General features: G+C 37.8%; 1 protein-coding gene across 4 annotated transcripts in view; it reads right to left on the reverse strand.

The window, feature by feature from the left end:
* BIVM (basic, immunoglobulin-like variable motif containing) overlaps positions 1 to 16,471 on the reverse strand; it is a 32,516-nt gene that overhangs the window by 8,764 nt on the left and 7,281 nt on the right. For all 4 annotated transcript variants that reach the window (XM_006752919.2, XM_015559223.1, XM_006752920.2 and 1 more), the window contains exons 2-6: positions 11,329 to 11,925; positions 8,950 to 9,076; positions 3,884 to 3,979; positions 3,488 to 3,592; positions 3,176 to 3,270 (exon numbers count right to left, since the gene is read on the reverse strand). In XM_006752919.2, coding sequence (XP_006752982.1) covers positions 3,176 to 3,270; positions 3,488 to 3,592; positions 3,884 to 3,979; positions 8,950 to 9,076; positions 11,329 to 11,806 — 901 coding nt within the window. In that variant the 5' untranslated portion in view covers positions 11,807 to 11,925. The remainder of the gene's footprint in view (positions 1 to 3,175; positions 3,271 to 3,487; positions 3,593 to 3,883; positions 3,980 to 8,949; positions 9,077 to 11,328; positions 11,926 to 16,471) is intronic.

Raw genomic sequence — 16,471 nt, forward strand, 5'->3', positions numbered from 1 at the left:
CTCACATGATCTCACTCATTTGTGGAATATAATGAACAACATAAACTGATGAACAAAAATAGATCCAGAGACAGAGAAGCATCAATCAGACTGTCAAACCTCAGAGGGAAGGCAGGGGAGGGTGGGGGTAAGAGGGAGAGATCAATCAAAGGATTTATATGCTAGCATATAGGCCGAACCAATGGACACAGACAATGGGGGAGAGGGGGAGGGCATGAGCAGGAGGGGGGGTAGAGGGTAACGTGGGGACAAGGACACATATGTAATATCTTAATCAATAAAAAATATATTTTAAAAAAATGCACAGCCCTAATTTGTATGGTATAAAGAAAGGAGAAAAACACTACTCGAGTTAGATGGCCTGCAGTATATGTACTAATCAGCCAACAAGAGAATTCTGGTATCTCTGATATTACATTTATCACTCTAATACACCAACATTCTGATATTCACTGAGTTTAGTATGAGTTTCTTCTGTAGAGCTTGATCATCTAGAGAAGGACTATAAAGAACTCTAGAACAACTTATTAGAATATATTTTTACACCTTGAAAGACAAGAACCAGATTTTATAATCCACCAACATAATATCCTGCAAGGCTCTTATTCCCTTGAAAATATTTTAAATACAACTGGGAAATGTAGGACAGCAGTGGAAGGCCAATCTATATTGGCTTTGAATGATGCTAAAGTATTTATGCTTTAAGCAAGCACTGGAGAGCTCTTTAAAAAGAAAGAGATCTATTAGCACTGCACATTAAAAAGATTTATCTGGCCTTGTGTCTTTTATGAATTGGAGAAAAACAGTGGATGAGGAATATGAAAACTTAATGTGAAGTCCACCTGAGATGCGCTAATGCACTGCAGTAAGCTGGCAGCAGTGGCCCTATGAGGATATGCATGAATTATTTGGGGGTTGGGCAGAGGTAGCTATTCTCTGTGAAGCAAAAACAATGAGTTACAATACCTACTGGAAGAATAAAAATGCACAAACATTAGTATAATTTTTAAGCTAGCTGATTAAAAATGAATCTAGACTTCTGTGGCACAAATGTTGGTAGCTAAGTGAACCAACAGTTTAAAGATGCCTGAATAATAATAAGTGAATAATAATAATAATAATAGTAATAATAAGTAAAAAATAAGAAGGGAGCCAATAGTTTGAAACTAATGTTGACAACTTCTAACACAAACTGTTATTGTAAGTAATTGCATCTCTGGAAAACATACTTCAATGCATATTAACAACAAGATCTGTTAATTTTGTCAAAATCCCTGGATTTTATTTTTATTCCATGAGTGAGCTGAGGAAATGAACATGTCAGCAAGAATGGGGGTGTTATAAAATCAAAGAAACATAGTCCCCCAGAAAACATAAAGTCTATTGTGGAAACCAGGCCTAATGGTCCTTAAAAAATAACTGAAACAAAAAGAGGAGATACATTTCAAGGTACTTTTTAAATGAGCAGCAACAACTGACAATGGTTTTTGCTAATGCATATCCCAGAGACAAATAAGAAAAGCCTAATTCTGCAACTCTTTCTTCCATAATGAGAGAACAGAAAAGACTTTTGCTTGACACATGCACCACTCCTCCTCTGAATACAATCAGAAGTTCTAGGGCAGTGGTTCTCAACCTTCTGACCCTTTAAATACAGTTACTCATGTTGTGGCCCAACCATAAAATTATTTTCGTTGTTACTTCATAACTGTAATGTTGCTACTGTTATGAATCGTAATGTAAGTATCTGATATGCAGGATGGTCTTAGGCGACCCCTGTGAAAGGATTGTTCAACCACCAAAGGGGTCGCGACCCACAGGTTGAGAACCGCTGGAGCTCTGGAAGGACATCCAGCCTAATTAGCATATTATGCTTTTATTATTATAGATGTTTACATAGAGGAGGTGGGAACTGTTGTTAATGTTTTATTTGTGAAGTCAGTGTTTTGGGTTTCTTTGGATAAATCCCCAGAAGTGGAATCGCTGGGTCATAAGGCAGTTCCATTTTTAATTTTTTGAGGACCCTCTATAGTCTATACTGTTCTGCACAGTGGCTGCACCAATCTGCATTCCCACCAGCAGTGCACAAGGGTTCATTTTTCTCTGCATCCTCACCAGCACTTGTCATTTGTTGATTTGTTGATGATAGCCATTCTGACAGGTGTGAGATGGTAAAATAATGCAAATTTAATTAGCACCTAAAACAGTGATGGCAAACCTATGACACGCGTGTCAGAGGTGACATGCGAATTCATTTTTTTGGTTGATTTTTCTTTGTTAAATGGCATTTAAATATATAAAATAAATATCAAAAATATAAATCTTTGTTTTACTATGGTTGCAAAAAATTTCTATATGTGACCCGGCACCAGAGTTAAGTTAGGGTTTTTCAAAATGCTGACACGCCGAGCTCAAAAGGTTCGCCATCACTGAGCTAAAACAATCCTTAAAATCAACTCCATTACTCTGTTGTGTACAACACTATTCCATAATAGAACTTTCTCACTTTCACAGTCCATTTTCCTGTTGTTATGCAGGTCTAACATCAAATACTCTAAAATCCTTGCATTCCTTTTTAGGAAAAGGAACTGCAAATTCCATGCTGCTTTCTGAGTTTTACCAACACATACGTGTGTGTAAATACACACACACATACATTCACTCACACACCCCATGGACCCAAACAATATAATGTATTAAAGCAGTATTTATGACATACTTTACAAGTCTAAAAGCTATACATGTAAAGATGAGAAGAGCTAAAAATATTAAACTGTAGCCCTGGCCGTATGGCCAGTTGGTTGAATGTTGTCCCGTGCACCAAAAGATTGCCTGTTGGACTCCTGATCAGGGCACAGGCCCTGGTTGCGGGCTCAATCCCTGGTAGGGAATGTACAGGAGGCGGCCAATTGATATCTCACTCTCACATCACTGTTTCTCTCTCTTTCTCCCTCTCCCTTCCTCTCTCCTTAAAAATTAATAAAACATTTTTAAAGAAAAATATTAAACTGTATATTGAAAAGTGCCCTACAGGTTACTATTACAATTTCTCCCTCAGATAAAAAGATATGAAAGTAACGGACTGTGTTTCGTGTTTACATAGTCAAAACAGCTAATCTTTGAGGTAGTTTAAAACATGTATGGATACACATGCATCTTCTATATGTTTACCTACCAGTTTCTCCAGCTGTTTTATTCTTCCCATGAGGCTTATATAGAACATATGAGCATCCTTTTACATGGAAGTGGTCATTAATTTGTCTAAACCATCTGAAAATAACAAGAAGATTTGCTCATAGAAACAGTTCCATAATAAAGATGGCACTATTCCAATTCTAGAAATATTCAGGCAGAGCCCAAGTTTGGTATATCTACTACAGGTTGGGGCCTGGCAGCTGCACACATGGTTTACTATCAACACGCATCTACAGCATTATTATTTTATAGAACTAGAAATAAAATATGTCTCTAAGCAAGGGCTTCATACCTCATAAGTGTTGTGTTTCCAGTGAAAGGGCCAAACCTAATATCTTCAAATGGGGGTTGAAAGCCCAAAATATGTAATGCTTCTTCTTGGGTAATCGGTGGGAGACTACAAAAGAAACACTGCCTTTCATTTTACAATTCCAACCACATGCAAATATAACCTGTCTCAATGTTAAAATTAATATGTCTGTCTGATCTGCAAAAAATTTTGATAATATTTTTAATTTTTATTTTATCAAAAATAATGCATACACATATCTTAGCTAAAAGACTTAAAACAAAATGCAGTCGTTTTTTTCTCAATTTATGAAAAACCTATCCTTAAAAACCTTCTATTATAAAAAAAGCAACACCAAATAGCATGGGAGTTTAGATACCAATAAATTAACATACTCACTTTCCAGCTCCCACTGTGCTATATAAGAAATTCCAACAAGAAACTAATGAAGAGATACCACAAGAAGTCTTATATTGTGGTCGGCTAATGCAGTACCTGGGAAACAAAAGATTTTTCTTTACTTGAATGAATACAAAATGGGCATATAAATATGCAGCTCTCGTGACAACTAAAAGTGTTTTAACATAATGAAAATTTTGATCATTTAAACCAATATAAAATCTATATTCACTTAAAATATTTTTATATTTATTAAACGTATCATAAATGCATAACAACAATAAATCATTCATTTTAATAACGATAGCTAAGTATGACTACTAGCTAAAGTAGATGCTATCTAAACCAATGGGGAAAAGTAATGGTATATAAATGTAGACACCAACTACAAAAATTTCAGTGCAAATTCCTAGTTGAGCTGTAGATCAGATATCCGATCTACAAATATTTTCTCCCACCCTGTATGTTGCCTTTCACTTTGTTGATTATTTTCTTTAACACAGATAAGCTTTTAAGTTTGATGTAATCCCCTTTTGTCTATTTTTGCTTTTGTTACCTGTGGTTTTAGTGTCATATCCCACAAATCACTTCTAAATCCAAGGTCATAAAACTTGTCCCCTCTGTTTTCTTCTATGAGTTTTATCGTTTTAGGTCTTACATTTATGTCTTTAATCCATTTGGGGTTAATTTGTGTATATTCTGTGAAATAAGGGTCCAACTTCATTCTTTTTTACGCGGATATCCACTTTTCCCAGCACCATTTTCTGAAGAGACTATCCTTTCTCTATTCCATTGTCATGGCACCCTTGCCAAAGATTTTTTATTCATTTACATGAAGGTTTATTTCTGGAATCTCTAGTCTATTCTATTGGTCTGTATGTCTGTCTTTACTCCAGTACCATACTGCTTTAATTATTATATGTTTGTTATATGTTTTGAAATCAGGAAATAGGTGGCCTGTGTTCAACTCTTGCAATCACCACCTCCCCAGCAGTTATCCAGAGGCAGTATCTTCATCTGGAAGTTGGCGAGTAAGATAATCAAGTGGCGATCAGCATGATGTCTCCTTCTGCAACTCTCCCTGCAATGCTGCTGCCTTGACCTAGATTTCCACGAAGAACTCCAGTGCTTCAGCGCTGATGCGACTTCTCAGACACCTAGATCCAACCAAGGGTCACTGGATGGTTTCAGGACCATCGCATGAACTTTAGGGAAATCTGCATTGTTTTATGCCAGCAGTTAATACACAGAACTGGACAAGTATGGTTTGGAGACTTTGATATTTCCTTGTTTCAACACAGACAGTTTTCCATCTTGTTGTTATTGATTTCATGGGTTTGAGGAGAGTAGTGAAGTAAAAAAACAAAACACGTATTCTATCATATTTAAATCTCTCCCTTCTATTTTAAACAATTCTTCACAAAGCCTTAGGATCAACCCTAGGCATCCTTAAGAATGTTTTGTATTTCTTCATCAATTCAAACTTGTTTACTGGTCTCGATCATGATCAGCTTAACACTTTTACTTCTATCTTCTAAGGTAAATCTTTCCATTACAACCCTAAACCTGTGTGATATTCTTAGTGGGAAATAAGGTTGTTATCCTGGTAATTTCTCCCTTCAGGTTATTTCTCCCATCTGTCCTATCCCATCCAAGTCTTTATGGCCTCACATGCCATACTATTAAATTATTCATATTCATATAATTATTCACATTTGTTGTTAAAACAAATCTTAAGTCTAAGGAATTAGAAGCAAAAATGGGTAAAGATTTGCTCCAAAGAAACTAACATTAATGTTTTTTATGCTAGTGTTTCTTTTCATACTAATTACTACCAATTTATCTTTGTAAATATCCTTATATTAAGAAATCACCAATGGCTTATTTATGCCCCAGGAAAAAAAAATCTAAATCCTTAGCCCAATATCCAAGAAATAGATCATAAAAGGTGTTATAAAATATCAGAGTTGCCCTAACTGGTTTGACTCAGTGGACAGAGTGCCGGCCTGCGGACTCAAGAGTCCCAGGTTCGATTCCAGTCAAGGGCATGTACCTTGGTTGCAGGCACATCCCCAGTAGGGGGTGTGCAGGAGGCAGCTGATCAATGTTTCTCGCTCACCGATGTTTCTAACTCTCTATTCCCTCTCCCTTCTTCTCTGTAAAAAATCAGTAAAATATTTTCTAAAAAAATCACAGAGTTGTCCTGGCTGGTGTTTCTCAGTGGTTAGAGTGTTACCTGGGCACGGAAGGGTCAAGGGTTCAATTCCAGTCAAGGGTATATACCTGGGTTGCAGGTTCAATCCCTGACCCCAGTCCGGGCGTGTGTGGGTGGCAACCAATCGATGTGTCTCTCTCACATCAATGTCTGTCTCTCTCTCTTTCTCTCTTTCTCACTCTCTCTCTCTCTCTCCTCCCTTCTATTCTCTCTAAAAAATTCAATGCAACGGAAAAAATATCCTCAGGTGAGAAATAACAAAAAATAAATAAAACAGAATTTGGAGTCTGGCTTTTTTCAGTTCCAATATATGATCTACTTACTCACCATGTGATGTTGGGCAATTTTTTTGTTTGTAAATCCTCACCCGAGGATATGTTTTCTCCCATTGATTTTTAGAATGGAAGAGAGGGGGAAAGACAGAGAGAGAGAAACATTGATGTGAGAGAGACATACCAATTGGTTGCCACACACACACACACACACACACACACACACACACACAACTGGGGATGGAGCCCACAAATCAAGAACCTGCCCTTGACCAGAATTGAAACAGCAACCTTCAGTCCACAGGCTGGCGCTCTAACCACTAAGCAAAACTGGCCAAGGTTGGGCAATTTTCTTAGCTTCTCTGAGTCTCACTCCAGACAAGCTGGTTTGCCCTTCATTACCAACATGCCAGACATTTTCTTACCATCCATTCTAAGACCTAAAACCCTCCATCCCCTCAGATTTCCTCTCTTTAGACCCAACTCTTCAGGGAAGCCTTCTGATGTTCATTTCTTCCTCTCATATGTTTTCTTTATTCATACCCATCATCTGACAAACTGCTTGAAATCTTTTACATTTCCTGCTTAGTCCTCTCTTCTCAACTAGATTTCAAACCTTAAAAGAACAAAGACTATGTTTTATGTATCTTTGTAGTCTCAGCCATATCCAATATTTATTAAATAAGTGAAAATCTAATCTAATAAAAGAGAAACATGCAAATTGACCGTACCTTCGCTGTGCCCCAAGCCACACCCAACAGCCAATCAGAGCAACTATATGCAAATTAACCCAACCAAGATGACAGCTGGCAGCCACAGAGCTGGAGCAAGCAGGAGGCTTGGTTGCCCCAGCGATGGAGGAAGCCAAACTTCCTGCCTGCCCTAGCCAGCTGTAGCCTTCACTCAAGGCAACAAAGTTTCAACTATGGAAGGTAAATGAATCCCAGATACCTGCTTCCAGCCAGCCTCCACTGGGATCTTGGGTGGCTGGGGGCCAGGGTCAGCCTGTAAACAGCCATCAGCCCCTCACCTAGGCTGGCCACACCCTCATGGGGTGAGGGTTCCCGCTGGGGGGGGCTTGGCCAGCCTGCAAACAGCCATCAGTCCCTCACCCAGGCTGGCCAGGCACCCAAGCGGGACCCCCACCCTGATCCAGGACACCCTTCAGGGCAAACCGGCTGGCTTCCACCCATGCACCAGACCTCTATCCTATATAATAAAAGGGTAATATGCAAATTGACCCTAACAGCAAAACGACCAGGAGTGACTGGTCACTCTGACACAGGGGGCAGACGCAGAATGCAGGAGCTACCCCTGGGTGGTCAGTGCACTCCCACAAGGGGAGCTCTGCTCAGCCACAAGCCAGGCTGATGGCTGCCAGTACAGCAGTGGTGATGGGAGCCTCTCCCACCTCCTCAGCAGCACTAAGGATGTCCGACTGCAGCTTAGGCCTGCTTCACACTGGCAAGTGGACATCCCCCAAGGCCATCCGGGCTGCCAGAGGGATGTCTGACTGCCAGCTTAGGCCCAATCCCCCCCGGGGAGCAGGCCTAAGCCGGTAGGTGGTCATCCCCCAAGGGGTCCCAGACTGCGAGAGGGCACAGGCCGGGCTGAGAGACCCCCGAGTGCACAAATTTTTGTGCACGGGGCCTCTAGTATTTAATATTTCTAAAACCTCAAACAATAGAATTTTAAAAACCTCAAATCAGAGATCAGCAATTTTATAGCTATCATGAATTAAACCTTTTTTTCTTGAGAATAGGAACTTTATTTGAATGTGACCAGATACCCCTAGTTGATAAAGGAAAGCTCTTCTTATTAGAAGAATGCCAGCTAATAAAGGCAGAAAAAAAAGATAGAATTTTGAGATATCATCATTTCACAACAAGGATTCCGGCAAGGATCATCAATAGATTTGGCTAAGATCATTGATGAAAAGTTGATAAGAACAGGCTCTTAGCCTAATGCCATTGTCACCCCACTGATTACTTCATGGCTGCGGAAGGGGGAAAATAACTTGACAATGAAGGCTAAGGTTGTCACCTCCTAAATCCCGTAATCACTCTTAGAATCTCTAATATTGGATCACCAAGTTCTATGAACCTCCTAATGTAATATAATACGAAGGACACAGGATCATTTAGGCAGTATTCTTGTGTAAAATGTTCAACCAGGACCTCATTAAGTCTTTATATCTAACATCTAATTTTCAGGAAATATTGAGGATATATAAATAATTTAGAAAAATTAATCTGAAAAAAAATCAGACAAATCCAGAAGGTAGCACATTCTACAAGATATCTGGCCAAGTCTCTTCAATAAGTCAATCTCCTAGAATTAAAATGAGGTAGAGACTATTCTGGTTTAAGAGAGACATATGAGCTACCACAAGTTAACACAAAGTATGGTTCATATTTGGGTCCCACATTGAACAACCAGGTGTGAAGACATTTTCAGAACAATCTGAGAAATCTAAATTTAGCCTAGGAATTAGATACTAAGGAAATATAGTTAACTTTAATAGGTATAACACTGGTTCTGTGGTTAAGGAAGAAAAAAAATCAATTTTTAGAGCTTACCACCGTCTGAGGTCTAATACTTTCCGCTGCTTAATATCTTCAAGAGGAGAATGCTGAGGCCACTCCCTTTGATGTCTTCCTTTTTTATCTGAAGTTTTTTTCTTGGAAATTTGTTTCTTTACATTGCCTAGAATATAAGAGTATAAAATAAGCAAAATGCTTAATATGAAGTAAACTGCCAAGACAATGGTACTAATTGTTGAACAAAATTAAAAAGTAGCTGCCACTAGTTCTAAAAATGATATTTGTAAACATATTGAATAAATAAATGTATCCTCATAAATTCTCTCCTACCTTACAGAGAGAAAATAAAAACAGATTTAAACAACCATGAATGTTATTTCCTATCAGATTTATACTAGTATATTCCAATTCCTAAGCTGGTCACTTAGCTAGTACATGAATCAATCACAAAATCTTTTAATTTAGAAAATCAAATTACCAACTATAAAATATTTAACTAGAGCACTTTCCAGAAAATGAATCCTTTCTATAAAACAATAAAACCACATTAATGTAATTCTGTTAAAAAGTAAAAACATTAGATCCACTAATGCAATGATGTGATATTTAAAAATATCTCCAGGCCTACAGAGCCCACGAAATGGATTAAAAATGATGCACCCATGTGTGTTATTAAAATGCAACTTTAGCGCCAGGAACTAGAGTGGAAAACAGTCTCTTTTCTGTGTGAGTGTGTGTGTGTGTGTGTGTGTGTGTGTGTGTGTGTATGCGTGTGTCTCTCTCTCTCCAAAGGACACATAAGATAAATAATAGTGATTACCTATGAGGGGAGGGGAATTGGGAGCTAGACAAAAGTAAGACAAAAATGAGTTAGACCTTAAGTGTTTAATTTTTATGCTTTTCATTTCTGAGCCATGCTAATGTATTATTCAGTAAAAAATTACATCAATTAAAATATTAATAACATCTGAGCCTCATTTCACTAAAATGCCATTAACATTTCAGATAGCTATGCTGAAATACTTTAATAATGTCACACATATTATATGTTAAATGAAATAAATCTGTTATAAAAATTAAATAAAAGCTAGTATTTTATTTTTATAGTTATTCATCTGTTATGATATGTACATTATATAAACATATGCCTGGAAAACAAACACGGAAAAGGGTCCATTTTATTCATTTAAGATGCTGTACAATGAAATCACAATTGGAACTCAAAACCAGCTGGAACTTAGAAACTACTAGTATACAGGAAATTTCTCTAATTTTTCTAAAATGTCATAATAACAAGCGCAATATCCTCATAAAATTCCTGTGTTACTGTGAGTTCAAAAAGAAAGAGGTGAAAGCATTAGTATCTGCCAGAGGTCCACCACAATGCAATTGTGAAGGTTGTGCACTACACCCTAGGTGAACTCCCTAGGTCAGTGGTCATCAAACCATGGCTCACAAGCCACAAGTGGCTCTTTGGCCCCTTGAGTGTGGCTCTTCCACAAAAAACCACATGCGGGCGCGCACGTACAGTGCGAAGTTGACTTAAACCTTTAAATAAAGTTTATTAAGTTAATTTTAGGGAACGCTGTGGAGTGAAAAAAAATGTAGTGTCAAGGATTGAGAAAGGTATGTTGAGATGGTTTGGACTTATAGAGAGGATGAACGAAAGGAGACAGACGAAACAAGTATACAAGACGAGTGTGGATGGGAGAGTTGGAAGGGATCGACCTCAGCGAACGTACCTCTATCAGATTGAGGACGTTTTTAGCAAAGGCCAGCTTAGGAGTACCCTAATTAAGTTAATAACAATGTACCTACCTATATAGTTTAAGTTTAAAAAATTTGGCTCTCAAAAGAAATTTCAATCGTTGTACTGTTGATATTTGGCTCTGTTGACTAATGAGTTTGCCGACCACTGCCCTAAGTGAAGAGCAGCCAAACTGGACAGTGCAAAACCTACTAAAGGGTACCTGGAGACCTTGTGGGGTACTCAACAAATGGTAACAAAAAAGTCTCAATGTTATATGACAGAAAATAAAACTAGATATTTAGTTGGGAAAGATGAATTCGTTTCCCTGCAAAACTACAAAATAGTTGTCTGTTATTTTAACCACCTTATTAACTACTTCTGGGTCACCGTGTACTTATCTATAATACCTGTATTCTAGAGCATCCTAGATTTTTCAGAGCTCTAAAAATGCAAGGGTAATGTTTGAAGTTTCCAATGGCAACATTTTAATTAACCAAAAGTCCTATGGCCAAAATTATCTTTTAACTACAATGATAGATAAGATGATAGCAATGTTCCCTATTCAGTATTTTTTTTAAAAATGAAAACCATGTTTAATGGCAAGTTTAAACAAGACAGTGTCTTCTTATTATTTTCACATGTGAACTTCATGTCTCCTTCCTTACCTGATTTGTGTTTCAAATTTGTGGTCACCCCATCAAATTCAGATTTATCAATTTCCCATGCGAGAGGTAGCTTGCCCAGGCTATTGGATAAGTTTTCCAAGCTATTTTCATCATTGTAAATGATTTCTGATGTACTAGTTGGGATGCCAATGTATCTTGATGAATTATTTCCAGCAGATAAAGAGGTACTATCAGAGAGGCAAGAAGTGCGGGATGGATTTGGAGTTTTATAGATTGAGGTTGCCTGGTTGAGAAAGGCGTAGTCTGAACAGATGGCATAAATTTTCTCCCGAGTATGGGTCACTGGACAGCTCCACGGATAATGGCCATCTCCTTTGGCAGCCAAGGGTGCTCCCGAGGCACGTGTGCAGAAGGATTGTACAGCATCTCGTAGGTTCTCTTCAGGGGACTTTCTCTCAGATTTGTGCTCATGATTTCCAGAATCATTTGCCCTTTCTGCTTCTGCATCGTTAGGCATTGAATGCAACTGTAAAAGTTCTATTAGGAGGAGGAAGTTGCAACTCTTTTTGTTTCTTGAAAAACTGTGACAACTGTTTACAGCATTCTACAAAAACTGGAGAGCTGCAAAATGGGCTCCTAAGAAAAGAGAGAGGAGAAAGAGAGATCAACAATCCACCAGACACTGCAAAGAGCCCTAAAAAATGTACCAAATGTACTTATGCCTTAAGTCAATAAGTATTTATTTTGCAACTACTATATGCCTAGAGTAATGATCATTAACCATCTGTCCTATTAAAATTATTTTGAAATAATGCATTAGGATAAAAAAGACAAACAGGGCAACATATATGAATCATTTCTCCAAAGATAAAATAGAAATGGCCAATAAACACATGAAAATTAAGAACAATCATTAAGCACAGAAATGCAAATCAAAACCATAATGCGGTACCACTGACACCCACCAGTATGACGATAATAAAACAGTTAATAATAAGGATTGTCAAGGATGTGGAGAAACTGGAACCCTCATACACTGCTAACGGAAGTGCAAAATGGTCCAGTCACTTTGGAAAACAGTTCCTGAAACATTTATATAGAGTTACCATGTGATCCAGCAATTTCACTCCTATATATCCAAGAAAAGTGAAAACATGTCTACACAAATGTTCACAACAGCATTATTCATAATAGACAAAAAATGGAAACAATTCAAACATCCATCAATTAATGAATGAATAAAAAAATGTGGTATCATCCATACTATGGAATATTATTAGGCAATAAAACTAAATAAAGTACTGACGCATGCTAAAACATGAACCTTGAAAGCGTTATGCTAAATAAATAAAGCCAGTCACAAAGGATCAGATAGTGTATGATTCTTTTTTTTTTTAGAACTATTTTAGAAAAATTTTATTGGAATCACATTAAACCTTTAATTTATTTAAGAAGAATTAATAAATTACCTTTGTGTATGATTCTTGATAGGAATTGCTTTGATTCTATAGATTACTTTGGGTAGTTTGGACATTTTAATAAAGTAATTCTTCTTATCCATGAACATGGTATACCAGGTATACTTCCACTTATTTTTATCTTCTTCAGTTTCTTTCTCTAGTGTCTTATAATTTTTATGCAATTGTAAATGGGATTGTTTTCTTTGTTTCCCTTTCTCATAGTTCACTATTGGTGTATAAAAATGCAACTGATTTCTGGATAATTATGTTATATCCTGCTACTTTACTAAATTCATTTATGAGTTCTAGTAGTTTTTTGGTAGAATCTTTAGGGTGCTCTATACACAGTATCATGTCATCTACAAAGGAGTTTTACTTTTTCCTTTCAAATTTGAATACCCTTCATATCTTTTTTTTGTCCGATTGCTCTGGCTATGACTTCCAGTAACATGTTGAATAAGAGTGGTGAAAGTGGACATCCCTGTCTTATTCCTAATCTTAAGGAAAACACTTGTAGTTTTTTCCCATTGACTATGATGTTGGCTGTGGGTTTGCCATATATGGCCTTTATTACATTCAGATATGTTACTTCTATTTCCACTTTGCTGAGAGGTTTTATCATAAACTAGAAGCTCGGTGCACAAATTCGTGCATGGGTGTGGTCCAGCCGGCCTGCCCTGATGGGGGCCCATCAAGCAGGGTCAGCTTTGGGATTCTGGAAGGTTTAGCTTTCTCCCAGCTGGATCTAATTATATTTTAAGGATGGCCAAAAGAAAACCCACAACAGAACTGTTTTGCATTTCATGTGCCATGAGATGAAGTTGTTTATGTGTTGTTTGCAAACATAAAACACTTGTAGTTTTTTCCCATTGACTATGATGTTGGCTGTGGGTTTGCCATATATGGCCTTTATTACATTCAGATATGTTACTTCTATTTCCACTTTGCTGAGAGGTTTTATCATAAACTAGAAGCTCGGTGCACAAATTCGTGCATGGGTGTGGTCCAGCCGGCCTGCCCTGATGGGGGCCCATCAAGCAGGGTCAGCTTTGGGATTCTGGAAGGTTTAGCTTGCAGGGTCAGTTGGGATTCTGGAAGGTTTAGCTTTCTCCCAGCTGGATCTAATTATATTTTAAGGATGGCCAAAAGAAAACCCACAACAGAACTGTTTTGCATTTCATGTGCCATGAGATGAAGTTGTTTATGTGTTGTTTGCAAACATATATCAAGATAAATGATGGCCCTTTAATGATTTTTGCGTTCTTCCCGGGGCTCTGCCCTCAGATTCCCAATATGATCTTCATGTCTGTTTCTTTAAAAGTTTTTGTTTTTGAATGTGCCTACCCTTTGTTGTTGCTCCTGGCAGCCTGTGGGTCCTCTTTGCCGCCCCTTTTAAAGAGATTGAAAGCTCATCTGATCTGCGAGGCACTGCAATTTCACAAAATCCCCACCCAGCCTCTCTACATTCCTCAGCAAAGGGCTGCAGCCTGTGGAGGGAGAATTCTATACCTTGGCTACAGTATTAGCAGAGCCCTCTGGAGACTCTGGTCGGGGACAGGAGGGACTGATAATTATTTTCTTGTGTTTTCACTAAATGTACATGCACCAGGGAGCCAGGCAGTGATTTAGGGGTGTTGGGAGCTGATGGGGGGAGGAGGGTGATCAGGGGGAGGAGGCACAGGCAGTTGGCCAGCTGGCCCCACCCCTGATCGGGGTGTTGGGGGCCGATTAGGCCAGGCAGGCCAGGGGTGTGTGAGGGGCCAATCAGGCTGGTTGGCTGCCACAGTGCACGTCATAGCCACCAGTTGTTCTGGTTGTTCTGGTCATTCCGCCAGAATGGTCACTGGGCTTTTATATATATAGATGGGTGATGGATTTTATCAAATTCTTTTTCTGTACCTATTGACATGATCATGTAATTTTTATCCTTCATTTTGTTTGTGTGGTACATCACATTTACGATTTATGGATAGTGTACCAAACTTGCATCCCCAGAATAAATTCCAATTGATCATGGTGCATGATCTTTTTTAATGTATTGCTGGATCTGGTTTGCTAATGCTTTGTTGAGGATTTTAACATCTATGTTCATCAGAGATATTGGCCTATAATATTCTTTCGTGTGATGTCTTTATATGGCTTTAGAATCAGGATAATGCTGACCTCATAAATAGCTTGGGAGTCTTCCCTCCTCTGAAATTATTTGGAATAGTCTGAGAAGGATAGGTGTTAGTTCATCTTTGAAGGTTTGGTAAAATTTACCTGTGAAGCAATCTGGTACAGGATTTTGGTTTGTTGGTAGTTTTTACATTACTGCTTTTACTTCATTAATTTTAAACTGTCTATTCAGATTTTCTGATTCTTCCTGATTTAGTTTTGGAAGATTGTATGTTTCTAAGAATTTATTCATTTTGTCGAGATTGGTCCAGTTTGTTCGGATACAGTTACTCATTATATTTTCTTACAATCCTTTGTATTTCTGTGGTATCAGTTGTTCCTTCAACTCTTTCTGATTTTATTTATTTGGGTCCTTTCTCACTTTTTCATGATGAGTCTGGTTAACGGTTTGTCAATCTTGTTTATCTCTTCAAAAAAAAGTCAACTCTAGGTTTCATTGATTTTTTTTTGGTAGTTTTTTTAGACTATTTTGTTTATTTCTGCTGATTTTTATTATGTCTTTTCTTCTACTTGCTTTAGATTTTGTTTGTTGTTCTTTTTGCAGCTCCTTTAAGTGTAATGTTAATTATTTGAGATTTTTCTTGTTTTTTTTTTAAATATATTTTATTGATTTTTTACAGAGAGGAAGGGAGAGGGATAGAGAGTTAGAAACATCGATGAGAGAGAAACAACGACCAGCTGCCTTCTGCACATCTCCTGGGGATGTGCCCGCAACCCAGGTACATGCCCTTGACCGGAATCGAACCCGGGACCTTTCAGTTCGCAGGCCGATGCTCTATCCAGAGCCAAACTGGTTTCAGCAGATTTTTCTTGTTTTTTGACATAGGCCTCTAATGCTAGGAATTTCCCTTAGGACTGCTTTTGCTGTGTCCCGTATAATTTGGATCGTCGTGCTGTCATTTTCATCTGTTTCAAGGTATCTTTTGATTTCCTCCTTGATCTCACTGTTTACTAACATGCTATTTAGCTTCCAGATCTTTGTGTGTTTTTCAGTTGTTTTTCTTGTGATTGACTTCTAGCATCATACCATTGTGTTTGGAGATGTCTGATATGATTTAAATCTTCTTTAATTTATTGAGACTTGTTTTGTGCCCTAATATAGCCTATCCTAGAAAATGTTTCATGTGCACATGAAAATAATATGTATTTTGTTGCTTTCGGATATCTAAAGATTAAATCTAGCTGATCTAGTGTGTCATTTAAGGCTGCTGTTTTCTTTACAGTTATACCCTCCTGTAGCATTGCTCCCTTTAGTATCATTATGTAGTGTCCTTCTTTGTCTTCTACTATCGCCTTTGTTTTAAAGCTTTTTTTCCCCTTTCCATTTTCATGAAATATCTTTGCCCATCCCTTTCCTTTAGTCTGTCTGTATTTTTCATTCTGAGGTGGGTCTCTTGTAGAAAGCATATATATAGGTCTTGTTTTCTTATCCATTCAGCTACCTTGTGTTTTTTATTGGAGCATTTAAACCATTTACATTTAAACTGATTACTGATAGGAAAGTATTTAATGCTATTTTATCCTATGTTCCTCTGTTTCTTTTT

Source organism: Myotis davidii, unplaced genomic scaffold (genome assembly GCF_000327345.1).
Source record: "Myotis davidii unplaced genomic scaffold, ASM32734v1 scaffold450, whole genome shotgun sequence".
Classification (NCBI taxonomy): domain Eukaryota; kingdom Metazoa; phylum Chordata; class Mammalia; order Chiroptera; family Vespertilionidae; genus Myotis; species Myotis davidii.